This window comes from Eleutherodactylus coqui, chromosome 1, assembly GCF_035609145.1.
Source record: "Eleutherodactylus coqui strain aEleCoq1 chromosome 1, aEleCoq1.hap1, whole genome shotgun sequence".
Taxonomy (NCBI): Eukaryota; Metazoa; Chordata; class Amphibia; order Anura; family Eleutherodactylidae; genus Eleutherodactylus; species Eleutherodactylus coqui.
In genome coordinates this window covers 496249345-496276418 of record NC_089837.1, presented here as the reverse complement: position 1 = coordinate 496276418, position 27074 = coordinate 496249345, and the positions used below count along the sequence as shown (strand labels likewise).

General features: G+C 44.0%; 1 protein-coding gene across 1 annotated transcript in view; it reads left to right on the top strand.

Annotated features, from left to right (window-relative positions):
• The first annotated feature begins 1768 nt into the window (after nucleotides 1–1768).
• LOC136588008 (high affinity choline transporter 1-like) overlaps nucleotides 1769–27074 on the top strand; it is a 41417-nt gene continuing 16111 nt past the window's right edge. The window contains exons 1-3 of the mRNA XM_066586890.1: nucleotides 1769–2045; nucleotides 5242–5355; nucleotides 23036–23191. Coding sequence (XP_066442987.1) covers nucleotides 1868–2045; nucleotides 5242–5355; nucleotides 23036–23191 — 448 coding nt within the window. The 5' untranslated portion in view covers nucleotides 1769–1867. The remainder of the gene's footprint in view (nucleotides 2046–5241; nucleotides 5356–23035; nucleotides 23192–27074) is intronic.

Below are 27074 nucleotides of genomic sequence, written 5' to 3'. Positions count from 1 at the left end.
GCTTATCTAGCCCAGTAATCAGCTGTAATCACAAGAAGCCGTGCAATGCAAGCTTATGCGGAATCAGCCAGAGCAGGAGCTGTTCCCCGTCCTGGCTCACTGAGGGGTCTCAGTGGGGAGACCGCCCTTTTATGACATTAATATGTTCTAATAGGAGATATGGACAAGGTTTGCTTTCCCTTTAAGGATAGTCCATCGATAGAGATTCCCCGAAAAACATTCTTTAGCAAATACATTATTATAGTAAAGTGAGGGCACGTAGTGGGACCACAAACCAATGGAAGCCCAACATGGCAGATTTAGACTAGGGACAGTAGGCCAGAAAATAATCTGAGTAGGGTTAGAGGGGGCAGGAGAATTCTAAAAACAAGAAGAGTAGACAGGAGGGGTTAGGTGAGGTAGCTTACCAAGCTGGTAAATAGGTAGTGGCTACAGGATGGTGCTTCAGTTTCTGCTGCATCAGCTGCAGCCTACTTGCCTGCCCTTTAGATTGTTTTTTTTTTCTTTTAATTAATTCTCTATTTGTACAATATTACATTAATTCCAATATAACAAATCAGATGCTAGTATAGAGTGTAAAGAAAAGTCATAGCGACCTCCATAAAGACTTGATAGAAAAGAGCCCTTCAGTATACATTACCTTCTTATAAAGATATAGGCCATAGTATCAAATATAGAACCTAGTCCTGTAAAATAAGTACTTTGGCACTCTGTATCGTTTGAGGTTGCAGGAAACCATTTAACTAAACCAACTAAATAAACCAAATGAACAAGAAAAAGAAGAGAAATTGAGCAGAAAAAGGAGAAGTGAAAAAAACAAAAACAGAGAAGATGAAGAAGGACATGGAAAAAAGGTCGGAGAAGGACCAGGACAAGATTGGTTGTTTACCTTGGTGGACGGGGGAGATTTGTACATGCACTATAACGACAGCCGCCAGTGGGTAGGTCAAACAGGACATTTTTATTTAATTTTTTTGAATAGGAGCCATCAGAAATATGGTACCCCTTGATATTGTGGACTTGGCGCTCTATAGAGTGATGATGTTCCCAATGGGGAGAAGTCCTAGGGAACAGGGAGTGTGGTACGCCATACCATTGATGTAGTCATCACCTCCCAAGTCAGAGTGTTGGGATTGCTTATCGGTACTGCACATAAAGGCCCTGACAGACCTCCTGGGTGGTTTAGTTATAATTCATGTTATCCAAAAGTATTTTATTTTGTATGTTTTGTAATTAATAAAGAGGCTGTTGCGGCCATTTTTTCTCTATCGCCAACGATGTTGGTGTTTTTTATTTGGAGGGTACAATTGGTTGGGGATGAATTGGGTTGGAAGATACTCAGCGATAACCTAGTCAATTTAAAATAAAAACTTTTCCACTGATAACAATCTTTTTGCTACATAACCAGCCTTGCTATTTGACTTCCAAATGTCCGCAAGCCCGATGGTCACAAATCTCTGCATTATCATCTTGAAGTGGCTGTTGCACAAGAGCAAAATGAATGAAACTAAGATAAAACAAAAAAAGAGACAAATATAAAGAGAACATACAAGCTCCTTTCTTCTTCGTCCACATCAGAATGAAGCTACCGGGCTTTCGGCCAAATAACTCCCCCCCACCCCCACCCCCAGTTGTTGTTGGAGGGACTAGAAAAGTTTTTGTTTCTTTTTTTCTATTTCTTTTTTTTTTTCTTACACAAGTACAGGAGGTCTGTGAGATGAGCTGACCCAGCACTACTGCGGCATATGGTGACCCAGTATATAGATCAGTCAAGCGTGAGCAGGGAAATTTCATACTCATCGGTGGATTTACTATGCGAACCTCTGTCTATCAACTTTAGAAAGTTTTGGGAACACTTTTTAGGAAGATGGCGCTGAATGTTCCCGGCTTGATAGCTGTGATCATTTTCTATGCTATGACCCTAGTGACTGGCCTCTGGGCTGCTTGGAAAGCCAAACGTAGCGAGCGGAACAAGAAGCAAACCGAGGTAGCCATTGTTGGGGGAAGAAACTTAAATATATTTGTTGGGCTCTTCACAACTACTGGTAAGCATATACAATGACAGTATAATATGCAGAAAATTGACGGAGTCTTGACTGGAAACATTAGTGGGGTCTGTTGGGGTCTGTTATTTTGGATACACAGTTTTTTCCATCAAAAATGCAGGAATGTTTCATAGAAACCCCAATAGGACCCCCAAATGAGTATATGTGATATTAGTTCTCCTGTAAGACACCAAGATGATTGGTTAATACTCTTCCTTCCACACTGTTGGTACATATCCTGCTGTTTTGAGGTCAGCTATACTCAGGTTATCTAATGTACTGCTCCATTTAGTTTACTTCAACTCTTTCCCTATATTATAGTCCAGGCTTGTGATTTCTGCATGATTATTGCAGTTTCCTGTGTTAAATTCATTAATTAAATTTTAAATCTCATCAATTAGGTATTTTGTCCCTTGAAATAGCAAATTAATCAGGAAGTTCAAGATGTTTTTAGCGAGGTGGAAGGGATTATGTCTGTGGTTCTGCCAGAATAGGCGATAATAAGTAAAATAATAGTGACACATTAGTTAATTAATTGGACAGATAGGGCTCATCCACTCTGGCGTTAGCATCAGTTATACATTTCCATTCCAGGAGCAGAGAAACTGAAATAAAAACAGAATTAAATGGGTTTTCACTAAAAACTGAAATATTTGAATCTATTTCCTTTTAATTGGGTTCTGTTTCATTTCCGTTTCTCAAATAGAGCAAATAGCATTTATTTCCATTTTTATTTCCGATTCTCTGTTCCTCAAATGGAACAGAAAAACGAAAATGTATAACTAAGGTTAATGCCAGTGTGGATGAGCTGATAGATAGATAGATAGATAGATAGATATGAGATAGATAGATATGGGATAGATAGATAGATAGATAGATAGATAGATAGATAGATAGATAGATAGATAGATATGGGATAGATAGATATGAGATAGATAGATAGATATGAGATAGATAGATAGATAGATAGATAGATAGATATGAGATAGATAGATATGACATAGATAGATAGATGGATATGAGACAGATGGATATTAGATGGATAGATAGATATGAGATAGATAGATAGATAGATATGACATAGATAGATAGATGGATATGAGATGGATAGATAGATATGAGATATATTATGAGATAGATAGATAGATAGATATGAGATAGATAGATAGATAGATAGACATGACATAGATAGATATGAGATAGATAGATATGGGATAGATAGATATGGGATAGATAGATATGGGATAGATAGATATGGGATAGATAGATATGGGATAGATAGATAGATAGATAGATAGATAGATAGATAGATAGATAGATAGATAGATATGAGATAGATAGATATGAGATAGATAGATAGATAGATATGACATAGATAGATATGACATAGATAGATAGATATGACATAGATAGATAGATGGATATGAGACAGATGGATATTAGATGGATAGATAGATAAATATGAGATAGATAGATAGATAGATAGATAGATAGATAGATATGACATAGATAGATATGACATAGATAGATAGATAGATATGACATAGATAGATAGATGGATATGAGATGGATAGATAGATAGATATGAGATAGATTATGAGATAGATAGATAGATAGATAGATAGATAGATGGATATGAGATGGATAGATAGATATGAGACAGATGGATATGAGATAGATAGACATGAAATAGATATGACACAGATGGATATGAGATAGATAGATATGAGATAGATAGGTATGACATAGCTGGATATGAGATAGATGAATACCCAGTTTTACAAAAAATAAGACCTACCCTGAAAATAAGCCCTACCCAATTTGTCAGGATTTTTAGAGGGGCTTCAAATATAAGCCCTACCCCCAAAATTAGCCCAAAAAGCATTACATAAAAAATACATTACCTAGCATTTCCTCAGCTGCCCACAGAAGATTATTTCCTGGTTACGAGATTCATAAATCCCACCTTCAGGTAGCAATGGTTCTGATTGGCTGAGCAGCATTCGAGAACCAATCAATGCAGCGCTTGATGAACCAATCGGAGCCATCCTTTCCTGCAGGCGGAATTTATGAATGCTGTAACCAGGAAGTGATCTTCTATGGGCGGCCGAATACTGCAAAAAGCGTGTCTGAGCTCGAGGGAGCAGTGGGAGGGACATGGACCGAGCCTGCTAGGTAAGTACAGTAAGACATCCCCTGAAAATAAGACCTAATGCCTCTTTTGGGGCAAAAATTAATATAAGACAGGGTCTTATTTTCAGGGAAACATGGTAGATAGATAATATGAGATAGATAGATCAGAAACATCTTCTCACATAACTTTGTCTCCTGACAATGACTGTAGAAGCACAAAGAGACACATAACCTGTGTCATATACTGTGCCATTTTGCACTCACCAAATCTTTTAAAATGATATATACATCACACTGTTTATAGTCACCAATCACAGGGGATCCCACAACTGAAGCCAAGTAGTTGCATCTACTGTAATAGTTTGCCTTAGGGGTCACCAAGCTGTCATGAACTTTGCATAAACCAATAGTACAGGGGAATATAAGAAACCTTGAAATATATCTTATCAGAAAAAGTAGTTCTGTCTGCATTTATCAACCACTTCTTCCCACTCTCCCTCCAAAATTGATCACCGAGAGCTCTTTCACATGAGCATATATCGGCCGCCGTTTTCACGGTCAGCCAATATACGCTACTGTGTAAGGTGTAAAAACTCATGAACGGACAAACAAATCTAATATTTGTGCGCCCGTTCAGACGGCATGGGCCCCGGCGCATATAGGCCGAGGCCGCCATGCTGTTGCCCCTTCCCCTTCTTTTCCCCTCGCCAGCGCACTTCCTCTCTCTTCCTCTCTGGCTGATTGCAAATGGTGGGGGCGGAGCTAAGCACCACCCCATCCCACCTCCTCCTATTGCTGGCTGCGGACAAGGGGTGGGACGGAGATTCCTGACAGATTAGGTGATTTGCTGGCCATAAAAGTCTATGCAGAGAAGAGGAAGAAATGTTTTACTTTCTAACAGCTACTGGATTCACATCTACACTGCTCAGTACTGCTGTATAATTTCTTGTATGCTGTTAATGCATCTCTGTATATGAGTGATAATAATAGAGGAGCTGTGTGTGTGCAGTATGTAGGAGAATTTCAATAGTACCAATACATTTCTTTTTTTCTATTTACGTAGCGACATGGGTTGGAGGTGCCTACATCAATGGTACTGCAGAAATAGTTTACCTGCCTACAAAAGGATTAGCATGGGTTCATGCACCATTAGGATTTGCAGCAACATTCATTATTGGTAAGTGGATTGCCCAGTGCCTTTCATTATGTTAATCTTCACAACACCTAAGGGAAGAACATATATTGATATAGCAGAGCCGCATCTGTCACTGAGGTTTTTGGGGCAGCATTGTTTGGGCAGTATGTTAACTCTTTGCAGTTGGTTTACATCAGGTGCACAATGAATTGCCTTAACCCCTTAAGGACCAATACATCGGGTTCACAGTGAATTGCCTTAAAAAAGTTCATAATTGAAGAGTCAATTTACCACAAGTTTACCAGGCTGCACAGCTCAAAAGTCTGTTACATGTATTGTAATTGTTACCATCAGCTGTAAGATAAGTCTTGCCCTGAAGATCCAAAGTCTGTGCACTTTAAAAACAGTGGCACATCCATCAGTAGGTTGTGTCTGGTATTGCAGCTCACCTCCATTGAAGTGACTAGCGCTGAGCTGCAAACTCAAGCAACCTGTGAACAAGAATAGCACTGTTTTTGGAAGAAAGCAGCCATAGTTTTCTAACCCCGTACAACCCCTTTAAAACAACACATTGTAGCCACCCGGAGTTCCTTTAGTTGTCTATTTTAATTTTATCTTCCTCAGGCTTCATTCACATGAGCGTATATCGTCCACGCTTTCACAACTTGGCTGATATACGCTGTCCATCTGATGCATTGGTTTACAATGCATCAGCTCAGGTGGGCGTATTCCCACGGCGTAAAAACGCCCGGCTGGCCAAGATAGCGCATACAATGTTCATTTCAGCTGGGCACTTTTACACCGACAGGAAAGATAGTTCAGGAACTATCTTTCGGCCGGAATAAGGCAGCGGCTCCCATAGACTCCTATGGTAGTTGCCGGAGAAGGGAGATGGGAGGGAGTTTAGCAGTGTGTCTGCTGAACTCCCACCTTCTTACCTCCTCTCCTCTCCGCCCTTTGTCGACTATTTGCAATGGGAGCGGGTGGGAACTACTTGCTAAGCTCCGCTCCATCCAGACCCCACCTATTGCTGGCAGCCGACAAGGGGCGGAGAGGGGGCAGAAGCTTAGCACACTAGCTCCCGCCCAGTCCCGCCCCCTCCCCTTGCTGAGAGACGGCAAGGGGGCGGAAAGTGGGAGGCAGTTCAGCAGACCAAAAATCGCTACGCTCGTGAGAAAGAGCCCTTATACAGTATCTAGATAGAAAACATCATATACACAAATAAGTAATATTCATTATGGTATTTTAACCCCTTACTGATATGGCCTATTTTGGCCATAAGGACACAACGATTTTTGGAGGATTTTCATCACCACTTTTGAAAAGCGATAACTTTTTTATTTTTTCATCGACATGGTCGTATGATGAATTATTTCTGGTCTATAGTTTTTATTGGTACCATTTGTGGATACATATAATGCACAGTATTGTAAAACTTTCCTGTAGGTCGGTACAATTATGACGATACCAAAATTCCTCTTTTTGCTTTTAGGTTTTTCCACTTTTGCACAAAAAAACCCTATTTTTTGGAAATTTCATATTTTTATGCATCGCTACAATCAAAGCCCTATAACTTTTATATTTTTCAATGGGCGGAGCTCTATGAGAGCTTGTTTATTGTGTGAGGAGCTGTTGTTTCTACTGGTACCATTTTGGGGTACATACATCTTTTTTGATCACTTTTATTGCATTTTTTGGAAGGTAAAACAAACAAAAAAAGCATTTTGTCTCCGTTTTTGTTTTTTTTACATTTTTTTGCCATGATAATATAATAGGATAATAATAGTGTGTTCTATGGATATGATGATACGAAATGTGTGATTTTTCACATTTTTTATACAAATAGGCGAAAGTGTGCAAAAAAAGGCTTGTTTTATAATATTTTTATGTTTTTTTACATTTTTCTTGTCCCTGTAGGGGACTTGAAACATAACAGCTGTGATCGTTATGCTAATGCATTGCAGGACTTCTGTGCTGCAATGGCTTAGCGCTTACAAAAGCGATAATAGTCAATGGCAAGCCGGGACACCAGTATACGGTGTCCTGTTGCCACGGCAACACATCAGCCCTCCGCAATGTAATTGCGGAGGGCCGATGACGTCACAGAGGGAGCATGCTCCCTCTTTGAACCCTTTATATGCCGCAATCTACATAGATTGCGGCATGTAGGAGGTTACAAATAGAGATCGATGTTCTCATTGATCTCGGGTGTTGCCGCAGAAGGCTGACTATCAGTAACCACTGGTTCCAGCTGCAGGATGGCACGGCTCTGCTTCTGATCCTGTGACAACTTACATTTACGTCCTTGTGCGTTAAGTACCACGCTGCCAAGACGTAAACTTACGTCATATAGAGTTACAGGGTTAATAAGAAGAATGATGTAGTATAAAGTAAATGCTATATTATTGACTCCAACTTTGGGGACAAGTTATAGGTCCCTTCTTTCAAGAACTGCTAGTGAAAGGTTTGGACTGGAGTAATGATGCAACCTGCTTCCTCCTCCACGCATATTAGCACTAACTGCTTAGGTTAAGCAGCGCTGCTGATTAGAGCCACCTGATTGGCTCTTCGGCACCACGTGACTACACAGCGTGCACGCGCATTGCCTTCAGCAGCCGTGCACTACACAATACAGTTAAGCAGACGTGCGCTACACAATACACTTAAGCAGCACGGGGTTAGGTTTAGGATTACGGTTTAGGGTTAGGCTTTAGGGTTAGGTTTAGGGTTAGGTGTAGGGTTAGTTTGAGGGTTTAGGGTTAGTGTTTACGGTTAGGTTAAGGGTTAGGTATAGGGTTAGGTTTAGCTAACCCTAACCCTAAACCGTAACCCTAAACCTAACCCCGTGCTGCTTAAGTGTATTGTGTAGCGCACGTCTGCTTAACTGTATTGTGTAGTGCACGGCTGCTGAAGGCAATGCGCATGCACGCTGTGTAGTCACGTGGTGCCGAAGAGCCAATCAGGTGGCTCTAATCAGCAGCGCTGCTTAACCTAAGCAGTTAGTGCAAATATGCCTCCTCCACTCATTACTTGACAACAGCCTAAAGAAATAGAGTGCCAGGACTGTTCACCTGAGTACCCACAATGTAATAGCATAATACCACATTTCAGTTCCAGTGGAGCTCTTGTAGAAATGTGCATGCACTGGCAGTGTTGAGATAATATAACAGCATTTCAATGGATTAGGATAAGATAACTTGTTGCAGAAAATGATCACATTCAGTGCATTATCGACTGGTCGCACTGCCGGCCGTGTGATTGCTTCAGTGCCGCCAACAGTGCAAGCCAGATAGGAAGTCGAAGCACAGGGGGAGGGAGGAGAAGGAGAAGAGAGGGAGGCAGGCAGACACACTGCACGGCACTGAGAGGGGGGATCCTGCTTTGTACAGATTCTGCATGTCCTGCTGCTCTCCTCACACACAGAAGTATCTATCTCATATCTGCATAATATCTATCTATCCCAAATCTATCTATCTATCTATCTCATATCTATCTATCTATCTATCTATCTATCTATCTATCTATCTATCTATCTATCTAACTATCTCACATCTATCTATCTCTCATATCTATCTATCTATCCCACATCTATCTATTTATCTATCTCATATATATCTATCTATCCCAAATCTATCTATCTATTTATCTATCTATCTCATATCTATCTATCTATCTATCTATCTAACTATCTCACATCTATCTATCTATCTATCTATCTATCTATCTATCTCTCATATCTATCTATCTATCCCACATCTATCTATCTATCTATCTATCTATCTATCCCAAATCTATCTATCTATTTATCTATCTATCTCATATCTATCTATCTATCTATCTATCTATCTATCTAACTATCTCACATCTATCTATCTATCTATCTATCTATCTATCTATCTATCTATCTATCTATCTATCTATCTATCTATCTATCTATCTCTCATATCTATCTATCTATCCCACATCTATCTATCTATCTATCTATCTATCTATCTATCTATCTATCTATCTATCTATCTATCTATCTATCTAACTCATATCTATCTCATATCTATCTATCTATCCATCGATCTATCTATCTCATATCTATCTATATCTCTTTCTTTAGGCCGTCTGTCCATTGGCATTGCAATATACCACCGTGGGAGCTACCGCGGGGGAGCACTAATGTCACCACAATTTTCTGTGCGATTTTTCTGCAATAAACCTATCATTATGATAGGTTCATTGCGGAAAAAGCGTCATTCAGCGATTTTTATATGCAAGCAGAAAAACACCACGATTTTCCGCTCGTTTATATCAGGCTGCGCTTTCTATAGTTGTCCTATGTAAAGCGTTCACTGTGTTACCCGCGTGCAGATTATCGCGGCGGATAACGCAGTGAAATATTGCCAGTTGACGGGAGGCCTTTTATATATATATATATATATGTGTATGTATATATATATATATATATATCAGTAGCTGTCTATCTATTTCATATCTACCTATCTATGTATGACTGGTATAAGTTATACATCTCCCTGTATATACTGTATATAATTGCAGACAATTAAAAAATGCATCAAAAACACAGTTTCTTAAAATGTATGTAGTCTTTCAATAGCGCATGCATTTTTCTATGTGTTTTTCTTAATTGTGGTTCAAAAGTACAACAAAAAACATGAACGCACCCTAAGGCCACTCTCACACATACGTTCAGAAAACGCAGCTTGAAACCGTGGCATTTTTACAGCAATTTCGAGCACCATTTTTGAACGCATGGTACACTGTTTGACAGCACTTTTTATTGCACGCCATCATTGTGATGGGTAAGGAGGTGTGTTAAAAAACACAAAAATAGAACAGACAGCTCTTGCAAATCGCTGCGTTAGAAACACCGTGTTCGAGCGCAGGTCTGAGTAACCCAATAAAAATCAATGGGAGCATTGTACCGCAGTTAGCACGGTGTTTGGGACGCTTCTCTAATAGTGGTAAAAAGCGGTGTGTGTGTGTGAGAGTGGCCAAAGGGTCTACAAACACATTTTCATGTAGTGCAGGAAATGAGTCATGTTTGGAAAGATTACATCAAGGGCTACATCATGTATGGAAATTTATTTTGCAGCTGTATGCAGCACGATTTAGGTAGGGTATGGGGGGGAGCCCAGCTGATCTTTTACATCCAGGCCCCTGACCCTTTACTAACGCCCCTGGGTGAACCCCTTCAAGATTAATTACATTTAACTTAAAAAATCATACTGTATCATCTGAATCATCTACAAACCATAGGTTATGCCTAATTTTGAAAATTTTAGAGACATGAAAATCATGGAAAAATTTATTTTTAAAATGCTTGCTTTCCCCACCCTTGATTGACACTGATACTGTAGAGTTTCCACTCGCGCAATTATGACTACGATTTCCAGCTTTAGCAAAGGGCTCGAACTGTCCTTTGATATAACCACCACTTAATCTAGTCCCGCAACTGAGGCAGGAAATGCATCTAAAGGTGACCATGAACATTAAAGCAAGGATGACTGTTGGGATGTTAGATAGATAGATAGATAGATAGATAGATATGAGATAGATAGATAGATAGATAGATAGATAGATAGATAGATAGATAGATATGAGATGCATATGAAATAGATAGATAGATAGATAGATATGAGATAGATAGATAGATATGAGATAGATAGATAGATAGATAGATATGAGATGCATATGAGATAGATAGATAGATGAGATGAAATGAGATGAGATAGATATGAGATAGATAGATAGATAGATAGATATGAGATAGATAGATAGATATGAGATGCATATGAGATAGATAGATAGATAGATGAGATGAAATGAGATGAGATAGATAGATAGACATGAGATAGATAGATAGATAGATAGATAGATGGATAGATATGAGATAGATAGATAGATGGATAGATAGATAGATATGAGATAGATAGATAGATAGATAGATAGATAGATAGATAGATAGATAGATAGATAGATATGAGATAGATAGATAGATAGATAGATATGAGATGCATATGAGATAGATAGATAGATGAGATGAGATAGATAGATAGATATGAGATAGATAGATAGATAGATAGATAGAGAGATAAGATGAAATGAGATAGATAGATAGATAGATAGTAGAGATGAGCGAACGTACTCGGTAAAGCACTACTCGTCCGAGTAATGTGCTTTATCCGAGTATCTCCCCGCTCGTCCTGAAAGATTCGGGGAGCGCCGCGGAGCGGGGAGCTGCAGGGGAGAGCGGGGAGGAACGGAGGGGAGATCTCTCTCTCCTTCTCTCCCGCCCGCTCTCCCCTGCTCCCCGCCGCAACTCACCTGTCAGCAGCGGCGCTCCCCGAATCTTTCAGGACGAGCAGGGAGGTACTCGGATAAAGCACATTACTCGGACGAGTAGTGCTTTACCGAGTACGTTCGCTCATCTCTAATAGATAGATATGAGATAGATAGATAGATATAAGATAGATAGATGTGAGATGCATATGAGATAGATAGATAGATAGATATGAGATAGATAGATAGATATGAGATGCATATGAGATAAATAGATAGATATGAGATAGATAGATAGATAGATATGAGATAGATAGATGGATAGATAGATATGAGATAGATAGATGGATAGATATGAGATAGATAGATAGATGGATAGATAGATATGAGATAGATAGATAGATAGATATGAGATGCATATGAGATAGATAGATGAGATGAAATGAGATGTGATAGATAGATAGATAGATATGAGATAGATAGATAGATAGATATGAGATGGATAGATATGAGATAGATAGATATGAGATAGATAGATAGATAGATAGATAGATAGATGAGATAGATAGATATGAGATAGATAGATATGAGATAGATAGATAGATATGAGAGAGATAGATAGATATGAGATAGATAGATAGATAGATAGATAGATAGATAGATAGATAGATAGATAGATAGATAGATAGATAGATATGAGATGCATATGAGATAGATAGATAGTTAGATATGAGATAGATAGATATGAGATGCATATGAGATAAATAGATAGATAGATAGATAGATAGATAGATATGAGATGCATATGAGATAGATAGATAGATAGATAGATAGATAGATAGATAGATAGATGAGATAGATAGATATGAGATAGATAGATAGATAGATAGGAGATAGATATGAGATAGATAGATAGATAGATATGAGATGCATATGAGATAGATAGATAGATATGAGATAAATAGATAGATAGATATGAGATGCATATGAGATAAATAGATAGATAGATGAGATAGATAGATAGATATGAGATAGATAGATATGAGATAGATAGATATGAGAGAGATAGATAGATATGAGATAGATAGATAGATATGAGATGCATATGAGATAGATAGATAGTTAGATATGAGATAGATAGATAGATATGAGATGCATATGAGATAGATAGATAGATGAGATGAAATGAGATGAGATAGATATGAGATAGATAGATAGATATGAGATAGATAGATAGATATGAGATGCATATGAGATAGATAGATAGATAGATAGATAGATGAGATGAAATGAGATGAGATAGATAGATAGATAGATAGATAGATAGATATGAGATAGATAGATAGATAGATAGATAGATATGAGATAGATAGATAGATGGATAGATAGATAGATATGAGATAGATAGATAGATAGATATGAGATGCATATGAGATAGATAGATAGATGAGATGAAATGAGATGAGATAGATAGATAGATATGAGATAGATAGATAGATATGAGATACATAGATAGATAGATAAGATGAAATGAGATAGATAGATAGATAGTAGAGATGAGCGAACGTACTCGGTAAAGCACTACTCGTCCGAGTAATGTGCTTTATCCGAGTATCTCCCCGCTCGTCCTGAAAGATTCGGGGAGCGCCGCGGAGCGGGGAGCTGCAGGGGAGAGCGGGGAGGAACGGAGGGGAGATCTCTCTCTCCTTCTCTCCCGCCCGCTCTCCCCTGCTCCCCGCCGCAACTCACCTGTCAGCAGCGGCGCTCCCCGAATCTTTCAGGACGAGCAGGGAGGTACTCGGATAAAGCACATTACTCGGACGAGTAGTGCTTTACCGAGTACGTTCGCTCATCTCTAATAGATAGATATGAGATAGATAGATAGATATAAGATAGATAGATATGAGATGCATATGAGATAGATAGATAGATAGATATGAGATAGATAGATAGATATGAGATGCATATGAGATAAATAGATAGATATGAGATAGATAGATAGATAGATATGAGATAGATAGATGGATAGATAGATATGAGATAGATAGATGGATAGATATGAGATAGATAGATAGATGGATAGATAGATATGAGATAGATAGATAGATAGATATGAGATGCATATGAGATAGATAGATAGATGAGATGAAATGAGATGTGATAGATAGATAGATAGATATGAGATAGATAGATAGATAGATATGAGATGGATAGATATGAGATAGATAGATATGAGATAGATAGATAGATAGATAGATGAGATGAAATGAGATGAGATAGATAGATATGAGATAGATAGATATGAGATAGATAGATAGATATGAGAGAGATAGATAGATATGAGATAGATAGATAGATAGATAGATAGATATGAGATGCATATGAGATAGATAGATAGTTAGATATGAGATAGATAGATAGATATGAGATGCATATGAGATAAATAGATAGATAGATAGATAGATATGAGATGCATATGAGATAGATAGATAGATAGATAGATGAGATAGATAGATATGAGATAGATAGATAGATAGATAGATAGATAGGAGATAGATATGAGATAGATAGATAGATATGAGATGCATATGAGATAGATAGATAGATATGAGATAAATAGATAGATAGATATGAGATGCATATGAGATAAATAGATAGATAGATGAGATAGATAGATAGATATGAGATAGATAGATATGAGATAGATAGATAGATATGAGAGAGATAGATAGATATGAGATAGATAGATAGATATGAGATGCATATGAGATAGATAGATAGTTAGATATGAGATAGATAGATAGATATGAGATGCATATGAGATAAATAGATAGATAGATAGATAGATAGATATGAGATGCATATGAGATAGATAGATAGATAGATGAGATAGATAGATATGAGATAGATAGATGAGATAGATAGATATGAGATAGATAGATAGATAGATAGATAGATAGATAGGAGATAGATATGAGATAGATAGATAGATATGAGATGCATATGAGATAGATAGATAGATATGAGATAAATAGATAGATAGATATGAGATGCATATGAGATAAATAGATAGATAGATAGATATGAGATGCATATGAGATAGATAGATAGATAGATAGATAGATAGATAGATGAGATAGATAGATAGATATGAGATAGATAGATATGAGATAGATAGATAGGAGATAGATATGAGATAGATAGATAAATAGATAGATATGAGATAGATAGATAGATAGATAGATAGATAGATAGATAGATAGATAGATAGATAGATATGAGATAGATAGATAGATAGGAGATAGATATGAGATAGATAGATAAATAGATAGATATGAGATAGATAGATGGATAGATAGATATGAGATAGATGGATAGATAGAGAGATAGATATGACTATGTCTCTTATGCTTTCACACAGGGGAGATAATTGTTCAGTAAGTGGAAGTGGAACACTCCAGAGATCTTCCCTCTGGCCACCTTCATTCACCGTGAACAGGTAGTTGTTTACACTGAGCGAGCAGTAAGCTGAAAAGAAATGACTAGCGACTAACAACCGAGACCTGTCGGGTTCCACGTTTACACGGGACAGCTATCTCTTAAAATAGGTTGTTTGAGGGATTTTTCGGCAGATAGATAGCTAGAGATGAGCGAACACCAAAATGTTCGGGTGTTCGTTATTCGGAACGAACTGCCCGCGATGTTCGAGGGTTCGTTTCGAACAACGAACCCCATTGAAGTCAATGGGCGACCAGAGCATTTTTGTATTTCGCCGATGCTCGCTAAGGTTTTCATGTGTGAAAATCTGGGCAATTCAAGAAAGTGATGGGAATGACACAGAAACGGATAGGGCAGGCGAGGGGCTACATGCTGGGCTGCATCTCAAGTTCACAGGTCCCACTATTAAGCCACAATACCGGCAAGAGTGGGCCCCCCCCCCTCCCAACAACTTTTACTTCTGAAAAGCCCTCATTAGCATGGCATACCTTTGCTAAGCACCACACTAGCTACAACAAAGCACAATCACTGCCTGGATGACACTCCACTGCCACTTCTCCTGGGTTACATGCTGACCAACCGCCCCCCCTCCCCCCCACAGCGCACACCAAAGTGTCCCTGCGCAGCCTTCAGCTGCCCTCATGCCACGCCACACTCATGTCTATTTAGAAGTGCGTCTGCCATGAGGAGGAACCGCAGGCACACACTGCAGAGGGTTGGCATGGCTAGGCAGCGACCCTCTTTAAAAGTGGCGGGGCGATAGCCCACAATGCTGTACAGAAGCAATGAGAAATAGAATCCTGTGCCACCGCCATCAGGAGCTGCACACGTAGGCATAGCAATGGGGAACCTATGTGCCACACACTATTCATTCTGTCAAGGTGTCTGCACGCCCCAGTCAAACTGGTAATATGCACCTTAACAGTAACCGCGTTGGTGGTAATGTGGTGGTGACTGCGGACCTAGTAGCACGGTTGTATTTTGTTGGTTTTCGGAATGCGGCCAGGATTAAGTGGGCCGTGGCGGGGGGATGGTGGGTCGGCTCTCTTGTTGTGTCGGTAAAGGTGAAATTCTTGGACTGCCACCAGACGAACCAATGCAAAGGCATTTGCCAAGAATGTTTTCCCTGTTGGAGGAGGAGGGGGATGTTTTTGAGGCACTACGTGTCCTCTCCACGTGTCCGTGGTTATATGCACCTTAACAGTAACCGCGTTGGTGGTAATGTGGTGGTGACTGCGGACCTAGTAGCACGGTTGTATTTTGTTGGTTTTCGGAATGTGGCCAGGATTAAGTGGGCCGTGGCGGGGGGATGGTGGGGGGGCTCTCTTGTTGTGTCGGTAAAGGTGAAATTCTTGGACTGCCACCAGACGAACCAATGCAAAGGCATTTGCCAAGAATGTTTTCCCTGTTGGAGGAGGAGGGGGATGTTTTTGAGGCACTACGTGTCCTCTCCACGTGTCCGTGGTTATATGCACCTTAACAGTAACCGCGTTGGTGGGAAATGGCCTCGCCGCCATCATGTCTTTGGGAAGCCTCTGTTTCCACACCCCAGAGACATACCATTAGCAGCGGTATAGGCAGAGCCCAGAATTCGTAACATTTCAGCCGTAGCATTAGGACAGGCCCCACTAACATATCACTAGCAGCATTATAGCGGGAGCGCAGTCTTCGTTCCATGTCAGCAATAGTAGCACTCAAGACAGGCCCCAGTAACAATTCCGAAGCAGCAGTATAGCGGGAGCGCAGTCTTCGTTCCATGTCAGCAATAGTAGCACTCAAGACAGGCCCCAGTAACAATTCCGAAGCAGCAGTATAGCGGGAGCGCATTTTTTGTTCCATGTCAGCAATAGTAGCACTCAAGACAGGCCCCAGTAACAATTCCGAAGCAGCATTATAGCGGGAGCGCAGTCTTCGTTCCATGTCAGCAATAGTAGCACTCAAGACAGGCCCCAGTAACAATTCCGAAGCAGCAGTATAGCGGGAGCGCAGTCTTCGTTCCATGTCAGCAATAGTAGCACTCAAGACAGGCCCCAGTAACAATTCCGAAGCAGCAGTATAGCGGGAGCGCATTTTTTGTTCCATGTCAGCAATAGTAGCACTCAAGACAGGCCCCAGTAACAATTCCGAAGCAGCATTATAGCGGGAGCGCAGTCTTCATTCCATGTCAGCAATAGTAGCACTCAAGACAGGCCCCAGTAACAATTCCGAAGCAGCAGTATAGCGGGAGCGCAGTCTTAGTTCCATTTCAGTAGCCTTAGTATAGCCAAGGCCCAAGTTACATTTATGTAGCTAAAGTGTAGGCCAACCCCACACACCTTTCTGTACCATGAGTGCAGGCGAAGAACATACAAATTGCTATGATTACACTGTAGGTGAGGGCCCCAAAAATTTGGTGTACCAACAGTACTAATGTACCTCAGTAAAAATTGGCCAAGCCCAACCAAGATGGCAGGTGAATCGCTTCGGTTAATGTGGCTTAAGTGGTAACTAGGCCTGGAGGCAGCCCAGTGTAACGAAAAATTGGTTTAAGTTAAAGTTCCAATGCTTTTAAGCGCATTGAAACTTATAAAAATTGTTCAGAAAAATTATTTGAGTGAGCCTTGTGGCCCTAAGAAAAATTGCCCGTTCAGCGTGATTACGTGAGGTTTCAGGAGGAGGAGCTGGAGGAGGAATATTAGACACAGATTGATGAAGCAGAAATGTCCCCGTTTTGGATGGTGAGAGAGAACGTAGCTTCCATCCGCGGGTGCAGCCTACGTATTGCTTACGTATCGCTGCTGTCCGCTGGTGGAGAACAGAAGTCTGGGGAAATCCAGCCTTTGTTCATCTTGATGAGTGTTAGCCTGTCGGCACTGTCGGTTGACAAGCGGCTACGCTTATCTGTGATGATTCCCCCAGCCGCACTAAACACCCTCTCTGACAACACGCTAGCCGCAGGACAAGCAAGCACCTCAAGGGCATACAGGGCTAGTTCAGGCCACGTGTCCAGCTTCGACACCCAGTAGTTGTAGGGGGCAGAGGCGTCACCAAGGATGGTCGTGCGATCCGCTACGTACTCCCTCACCATCCTTTTACAGTGCTCCCGCCGACTCAGCCTTGACTGGGGAGCGGTGACACAGTCTTGGTGGGGAGCCATAAAGCTGGCCAGGCCCTTAAAGACTGTTGCACTGCCTGGGATGTACATGCTGCTCGATCTACGCACATCCCCTGCTACCTTGCCCTCGGTACTGCGCCTTCTGCCACTAGCGCTGTCGGCTGGGAATTTTACCATCAGCTTGTCAGCAAGGGTCCTGTGGTATAGCAACACTCTCGAACCCCTTTCCTCTTCGGGAATCAGAGTGGGCAGGTTCTCCTTATACCGTGGATCGAGCAGTGTGTACACCCAGTAATCCGTCGTGGCCAGAATGCGTGCAACGCGAGGGTCACGAGAAAGGCATCCTAACATGAAGTCAGCCATGTGTGCCAGGGTACCTGTACGCAACACATGGCTGTCTTCACTAGGAAGATCACTTTCAGGATCCTCCTCCTCCTCCTCCTCAGGCCATACACGCTGAAAGGATGACAGGCAATCAGCCGGTGTACCGTCAGCAGCGGGCCAAGCTGTCTCTTCCCCCTCCTCCTCATCCTCCTCATGCTCCTCCTCCTCCTCCTGTACGCGCTGAGAAATAGACAGGAGGGTGCCCTGACTATCCAGCGGCATACTGTCTTCCCCCGCCCCCGTTTCCGAGCGCAAAGCAGCTGCCTTTATGGTTTGCAGGGAATTTCTCAAGATGCATAGCAGAGGAATGGTGACGCTAATGATTGTAGCATCGCCGCTCACCACCTGGGTAGACTCCTCAAAATTACCAAGGACATGGCAGATGTCTGCCAACCAGGCCCACTCTTCTGAAAGGAATTGAGGAGGCTGACTCCCACTGCGCCGCCCATGTTGGAGTTGGTATTCGACTATAGCTCTACGCTGTTCATAGAGCCTGGCCAACATGTGGAGCGTAGAGTTCCACCGTGTGGGCACGTCGCACAGCAGTCGGTGCACTGGCAGCTTAAAGTGATGTTGCAGGGTGCGCAGGGTGGCAGCGTCTGTGTGGGACTTGCGGAAATGTGCGCAGAGCCGGCGCGCCTTTACGAGCAGGTCTGACAAGCGTGGGTAGCTTTTCAGAAAGCGCTGAACCACCAAATTAAAGACGTGGGCCAGGCATGGCACATGCGTGAGGCTGCCGAGCTGCAGAGCCGCCACCAGGTTACGGCCGTTGTCACACACGACCATGCCCGGTTGGAGGCTCAGCGGCGCAAGCCAGTGGTCGGTCTGCTGTGTCAGACCCTGCAGCAGTTCGTGGGCCGTGTGCCTCTTATCGCCTAAGCTGAGTAGTTTCAGCACGGCCTGCTGACGCTTGCCCACCGCTGTGCTGCCACACCGCGTGACACCGACTGCTGGCGACATGCTGCTGCTAACACATCTTGATTGCGAGACAGAGGAGGAGGAGGAGGAGGGTGCTTTAGTGGAGGAAGCATACACCTCCGCAGATACCACCACCGAGCTGGGGCCCGCAATTCTGGGGGTGGGTAGGACGTGAGCGGTCCCAGGCTCTGACTCTGTCCCAGCCTCCACTAAATTCACCCAATGTACCGTCAGGGAGATGTAGTGGCCCTGCCCGCCTGTGCTTGTCCACGTGTCCGTTGTTAAGTGGACCGTGGCAGTAACCGCGTTGGTGAGGGCGCGTACAATGTTGCGGGAGACGTGGTCGTGCAGGGCTGGGACGGCACATCGGGAAAAGTAGTGGCGACTGGGAACTGAGTAGCGCGGGGCCGCCGCCTCCATGATACTTTTGAAGGACTCCGTTTCCACAACCCTATACGGCAGCATCTCAAGGCTGATGAATTTTGCTATGCGGACGGTTAACGTTTGAGCGTGCGGGTGCGTGGCGGCGTACTTGCGCTTGCGCTCCAACAGTTGCGCAAGCGACGGCTGGACGGTGCGCTGAACTACACTGCTGGATGGGGCCGAGGACAGCGGAGGTGAGGGTGTGGGTGCAGGCCAGGAGACGGTAGTGCCTGTGTCCTGAGAGGGGGGTTGCATCTCAGTGGCAGGTTGGGGCACAGGGGGAGAGGCAGGGGTGCAAACCGGAGGCGCTGAACGGCCTTCGTCCCACCTTGTGGGGTGCTTGGCCATCATATGTCTGCGCATGGTGGTGGTGGTGAGGCTGTTGGTGTTGGCTCCCCGGCTGAGCTTTGCGCGACAAAGGTTGCACACCACTGTTCGTCGGTCGTCAGGCGTCTCTGTGAAAAACTGCCAGACCTTAGAGCACCTCGGCCTCTGCAGGGTGGCATGGCGCGAGGGGGCGCTTTGGGAAACAGTTGGTGGATTATTCGGTCTGGCCCTGCCTCTACCCCTGGCCACCGCACTGCCTCTTGCAACCTGCCCTGCTGATGCCCTTGACTCCCCCTCTGAAGACCTGTCCTCCTGAGTAAGCGTTGCACACCAGGTGGGGTCAGTCACCTCATCGTCCTGCTGCTCTTCCTCTGAATCCTCTGTGCGCTGCTCCCTCGGACTTACTGCCCTTACTACTACCTCACTGCAAGACAACTGTGTCTGATCGTCATCGTCCTCCTCACCCACAGAAAGTTGTTGAGACAGTTGGCGGAAGTCCCCAGCCTCTTCCCCCGGACCCCGGGAACTTTCGAATGGTTGGGCATCAGTGACGATAAACTCCTCTGGTGGGAGAGGAACCGCTGCTGCCCAATCTAAGCAGGGGCCCGAGAACAGTTCCTGGGAGTGTTTCCGCTCCTGAGCAGGTGTCATTGTAGTGGAGTGAGGAGGCTGGGAGGAAGGAGGAGCAGCAGACAGAGGATTCGGATTTGCAGCAGTGGACGGCGCAGAACTGCGTGTTGACGATAGGTTGCTCGAAGCACTTTCTGCCATCCAGGACAGGACCTGCTCACACTGCTCATTTTCTAATAACCGTCTCCCACGTGGACCCATTAATTGGGCGATGAATGTGGGGACGCCAGAAACGTGCCTCTCTCCTAATCGCACAGCAGTCGGCTGCGACACACCTGGATCAGGAGCTCGGCCTGTGCCCACACCCTGACTTGGCCCTCCGCGTCCTCGGCCGCGTCCACGTCCTCTAGGCCTACCCCTACCCCTCAGCATGCTGTATTACCAGTGATTTGATTTCACAGGCAGGAAATAAATTGGCGCAAGACTGCAGGCCAAATATAATTTTTTCCCTTTTTTGAAAACGAAAGGCCCCACTGCCTCTAGTGAATGAATAATCTAAGTTTAATAACTGTGCTGTGTCCCTGCTAATGTGTCACAGAACGTGAGGGTAGCAGAGTTATTAACTCTGGCAGAGCAGGTATTTTTTTTCCCAATTAAGGAAAGCAAATGGCGAAGCCAGGAGTAAAACGTAGCTGGGTGCGTCTGATTTTTAAACGTTGCACACGCAGCCGACACGTGTGCACCGCCCTTAGGACGGACAGAGGCAGGACAAATAGAATTATTTTCAGTTTTTTTCCACCAAAAGGCAGCACTGCGTATATTCAATAAACATGAGAAGTTTAATAACTGTGCTGTGTCCCTGCTAATGTGTCACAGAACGTGAGGGTAGCAGAGTTATTAACTCTGGCAGAGCAGGTATTTTTTTTCCCAATTAAGGAAAGCAAATGGCGAAGCCAGCAGTAAAACGTAGCTGGGTGCGTCTGATTTTTAAACGTTGCACACGCAGCCGACACGTGTCCACCGCCCTTAGGACGGACAGAGGCAGGACAAATAGAATTATTTTCAGTTTTTTTCCACCAAAAGGCCTCACTGCGTATATTCAATGAATAATAACTGTGTTGTGGCCCTGCCTACACAATTCTTTCCCTGCAGTATCAATGGAGGGTGCAATGCTCTGCAGAGGCGATTTTGAGAAGAAAAAAAAAATGCAGCACAGCTAACAGCAGCCAGCACAGTACTGCACACGGTTAAATATGGCCCTAGAAAGGACCGTTGAGGTTCTTGAAGGCTACACTCACTCCTAACACTCTCCCTGCCTATGCAGCACTTCTGTCCCTAATGCCGGGTGCAACGCTCTGCAGAGGCGATTTTGAGAAAAAAAATAATTGCCACTGCTAACAGCAGCCAACACACAGCTATCAGTGGCCCTAATAAGGACCTTTGGGGGGTCTTGAAGCCTACACTAACTACCAATTCTTTCCCTACAGCAGCTCCGGTACAAACAGCACTGTCCCTCATCTAACTCACACGGCATCTGAGGCGAGCCGCGGGAGGGGCCGACTTTTATATTCGGCGGACACCTGATCACCCCAGCCACTCACAGCAGGGGGGTGGTATAGGGCTGGAACAACACAGGGGGAAGTTGTAATGCCTTCCCTGTCTTTCAATTGGCCAGAAAAGCGCGCTAACGTCTCAGGGAAGGAAGTGAAAGTAACCCGAACACCGCATGGTGTTCGTTACGAATAACGAACATCCCGAACACCCTAATATTCGCACGAATATCAAGCTCGGACGAACACGTTCGCTCATCTCTATAGATAGCCCATGTAAAAAAAACCCTTACGGTATCTCATACTCTCCCCAATGTCAAATGTTGGGGAAAGAATGCTTAGACATGTTGGATATCAACATGCTGATCCTATGTTCTTGCAAGAGATAAGCCACTGCCAGAGTTGACTGGCTACGGCTTACACCCCTCTCCCCCCCAAAAACACGGGCATGGTTATTGTAGCATTTGGCGAACAGTTATTGAAGTTGTATGGCCACATTAACAGAGTTCTTCCATCTTTTCTATCCCTCAATGGTCTGGCCTTCTCTTAAAGATAAGTTTGAGCTAAGGATACTATCATGATGACTTTGATTTCATTTGCATTAATCTTGACCACCTTATACAGGCGTCTGCTTTTGGATAATCTTATGTATTTTGATATCTTCCAGGTGCTCTGTTCTTTGTTAAGCCAATGAGGTCTAAAAATTACGTGACGATGATGGATCCTCTGCAGGAAACTTTTGGAGATAAAATGGGGAGCATCCTGTTTATCCCACCACTGCTGGGAGACATTTTTTGGTTTGCATCCATTCTGGCCTCTTTGGGTGAGTCATAACTCAATACCGTTAGTACACAAGCTAATATATAGAGGATGTCACCCTTCCAGGTCAAGGTACAGTACTGTGCAAAAGTTTTAGGCAGGTATGGAAAAAACGCAGCAAGGTAAGAATGCTTTCAAAAATAGAAGAGTTAAAGGGGTGGTCTCGCGAAACCAAGTGGGGTTATACACTTCCGTATGGCCATATTAATGCACTTTGTAATATACATCGTGCATTAAATATGAGCCATACAGAAGTTATTCCACTTACCTGCTCCGTTGCTAGCGTCCTCGTCTCCATGGTTCCGTCTAAATTCGCTGTCAGCTTGCTTTTTTAGACGCGCTTGCGCAGTCCGGTCTTCTCCTTTCAGCACGAGCCGCTTCAGTGTGCTCCCCGCTACAGCTCTTCTGCGCATGCGCAGACGAGCTGTCACTGCTCGGGAGCGCGCTGGAGCGGCCATTCTGTACCTTCCTCTGTTAGAGGAAGGTGCAGAGCTGCCGAGCTGTCCGGAGAAGCCGCCCAGCTGTCCCGCCGTCCAGCTGTCCTGGTAAGTGATGGGCCGGGGGGGGCTGTCGCTGCGCCGGGGGAACTAGCGCTGGGCCGGGGGGGGCTGTTGCTGCGCCGGGGGAACTAGCGCTGGGCCGGGGGAACTAGCGCTGGGCCGGGGGGGGGCTGTCGCTGCGCCGGGGGAACTAGCGCTGGGCCGGGGGGGGGCTGTCGCTGCGACGGGGGAACTAGCGCTGGGCCGGGGGGGGGGCTATCGCTGCGCCGGGGGAACTAGCGCTGGGCCGGGGGGGGGCTGTCGCTGCGCCGGGGGAACTAGCGCTGGGCCGGGGGGGGCTGTCGCTGGGCCGGGGGGGCTGCCGCTGTGATGGGGGGGGGGTGCTGCGCCGGTTACCTTCTGCCTGGCGGTGGGTGACTGGTCGGCCGTGTTCACTCCAGGGGTCCGGTCAGCGGCTGCGGGGCGTCTGGTTGCCATGGAGACACAGCTGGTAGCGTCTCGGGAGCGCGCACGTCGGGCTACAGCAAGCGATGCGAAAAGAGCTGGCGGCCATCTTGGGAAAAAGTTTTATAAGTTGCTGAAACGCTGGAACGGTAAGTAGAAACCAGCTAGGAAAGTCATTTACAGGGGTAATTAGTAATGTATGTTTAATTAGGGGGACTGGGCAAAAAAAAAAATTCACTGCTTCCTCGAGACATCTCCTTTAATAGTTTTTTGTCAAATCCCAAAATGCTAAGTAATTAACCAAAAAAGAAATCTAAATCACATCAATATTTGGTGTGTTCATCCTTTGTCTTCAAAACAGCATCAATTCCTATAGGTACACTTGAATACAATTTGTGAAGGCAGGAAGGTTATTGTAAACATCTTGGAGATCTAAGCACAGATCTTCTGTAGACGTTGGCTCGCTCCAAGCCTTCTGTCACTTCATGTGATCCCAGACAGACTGGAAGATGTTGAGATCAGGGATCAGTGGGGCCAAATGATCACTTCCAGGACTCCTTGTCCTCTTTTTTTTTTTACTTCGTTTTATTGATCACTTAATGAAATTAGGTATACAAGTACATTCCATATGTCAATAAACTCAATTACACAGTTCTCACTTGCTTCTTCATATCGCTTACAACTTCCATTTTCTGTTACATGTGTCTCATACACCATTATAATAACAATAAAACTTTTTCCAATCTTCAAACAATGAATAACCAATAAACAATGAACGAGTCTGCATTAGTATTAGTTTACTTTTGTGGCTACAAAGTGGCATTAGTGCTATCTTATAGTAGTACAGACCCCAAATTTTTTGAAACTTTGCCAAGCAACCCCCTGTGCCAGTAAACGACTTTTTCATATGGCAACACAGTATTGACCAGACTTTTCCATCTGGATATGGATGGAGATTCGTCAGCCATCCATTTCAGAGCAAGTACTTTCCGAGCCAAAAACAACACCTCTCTCAAAAAGACTTGCATGTGATGAGGCCATTGTTCCTCATTAGAAATGAGTGGGTGTACTCGGTTCGGGTGTTTTTGGACTCAAGCACCGCTTTTTCCGAGTAAGTGACTACTCGGACGAAAAGATTCGGGGGGTGCCGGGGGTGTGCGGGGGGTTGCAGAGGGGAGTGGGGGGGGGGGAGAGAGAGAGCTCCCCCCTGTTCCCCACTGCTACCCCCGTTCCAACACGCCGCCCCCAGGCGCCCCCCCGAATCTTTTCGTCCGAGTAGTCAGTTACTCGGAAAATGCGGTGCTCGAGTGCAAAAACACCCGAACCGAGTACGCTCGCTCATCTCTATTCCTCATCTACCAAGCCAAATATTGTTATTTTAGGATCCAGAGTGATTGTATATGAAGAGGGCAAAAGCTCTGACAAAAGCGTTATCACCTCTGTACAGTAGTCCCTGATGTGTGGGCAGTCCCATAACATATGCCAGAAGTCAGCATTCACATGGTGACATCTATGACACTCTGATATCTGAGTTCTGCCCATTCTATGTAGTCGTATGGGTGCAAGATAAGATTGATGTATTATATATAGTTGTATTAATCTATTATTTACTGCCGGGGATACCCATAAATGGGACTCTAGAATATCCTGCCAGTCTTCCGATGTTATTTCCGGAACAAGAGCCTGCCATTTATTTTGAATTGCTGGTGGGGTGTAGCCAATTTTGGCAGACAATAGGTGCGTATACAATGCAGAGATCAATCCTTTAGGGTCTTGGGACTTGAGAATTCCAATAACAGAGCATTTAGGGATTTGAAACGCAGCAGCTGGGAACTGGGAATTGGCAGCTTGTCGCAATCGAAAGTACCTGAAGAGCTGCAGGTAGCGTAATTCCGTAATTGGGTATAGTTCATCCCGTAATTGGGTATAGGAAATGAACATATTGGTCCTATATATATCTCCCAGCGTGACTACTCCCAGATTTACTCAGTACTGGGGATCTGGTACTGAGCCCATGGAGGGAAGAATAGAGTTGTTCCATAATGGCATTTCTACTATCGCATCCTCAAAATGTTGCACAGATTTAGCCAACTGCCAAACAGAGAGGGCTAATTTATGTAACGGGAGTATGCCCCGAGCTTTAGGGCTCTTTCCCACGAGCGTATATCCGCCGGCAGTTTTCATGGCCGGCAGATATATGCTGTGATCTAATGCATTGGATTCCACATGGCCGTATTCCTGAGATGTAAAAGCGCCTGGCCAGGCCAATATAGCGCCGGGCGTTTTTTTACGTCGGGCCCAAAAGATAGTCCCAGAACTATCTTTTGGGCTGAAATGCATCGGCCGCTGCATGGGCTCCTATGGGAGCCCATGGCAGCGGCCATAGGTGGGAGGGTGTTCAGCAGCGTGGCTGCTAAACTCCCTCCCTCTGCTCTCCTTTCCTCGTGCAGGCTCACCTCTGCTCTCCTTCCCGTTCGTTCTTTGCAATGGGAGGGGGTGGAGCTAAGTGCTGTCCTATCGCGCCTCCTCCCTCTCCCCGCCTCTTGTCCATAGCCATCCATGGGACGAGGCGGGACGGGCCAGTGCTTAGCTCCGCCCCACCCTTCCAATTACAAAGAACGAGCAGGGAGGAGAGCAGACGTGAGCCTGTGAGGGAGAGGGAGGGGAAAGGGGCGACGGCAAGGTGACCTTGGGCCATATGCGCCGGGGCCCATGCTGTGTAAATGGGCACACAAAGGTTAGATTTGTGCACCCGTTCACAAACATTTACGCCCCAGATGATATATGCTCGTGGGAATAAAGCCTTAGTGTGTTCTGGTCCTTCCAGGTAGCCTACCAGGTTTTTCTCATTTACTATTTCAGCTAGGAAGTGGTCTGCAGTGGGGAGCTCTTCAGTCAAGAATCATGGTCTTAGATTTCTAAGCTCTCCCGCCAGGTAGTAAA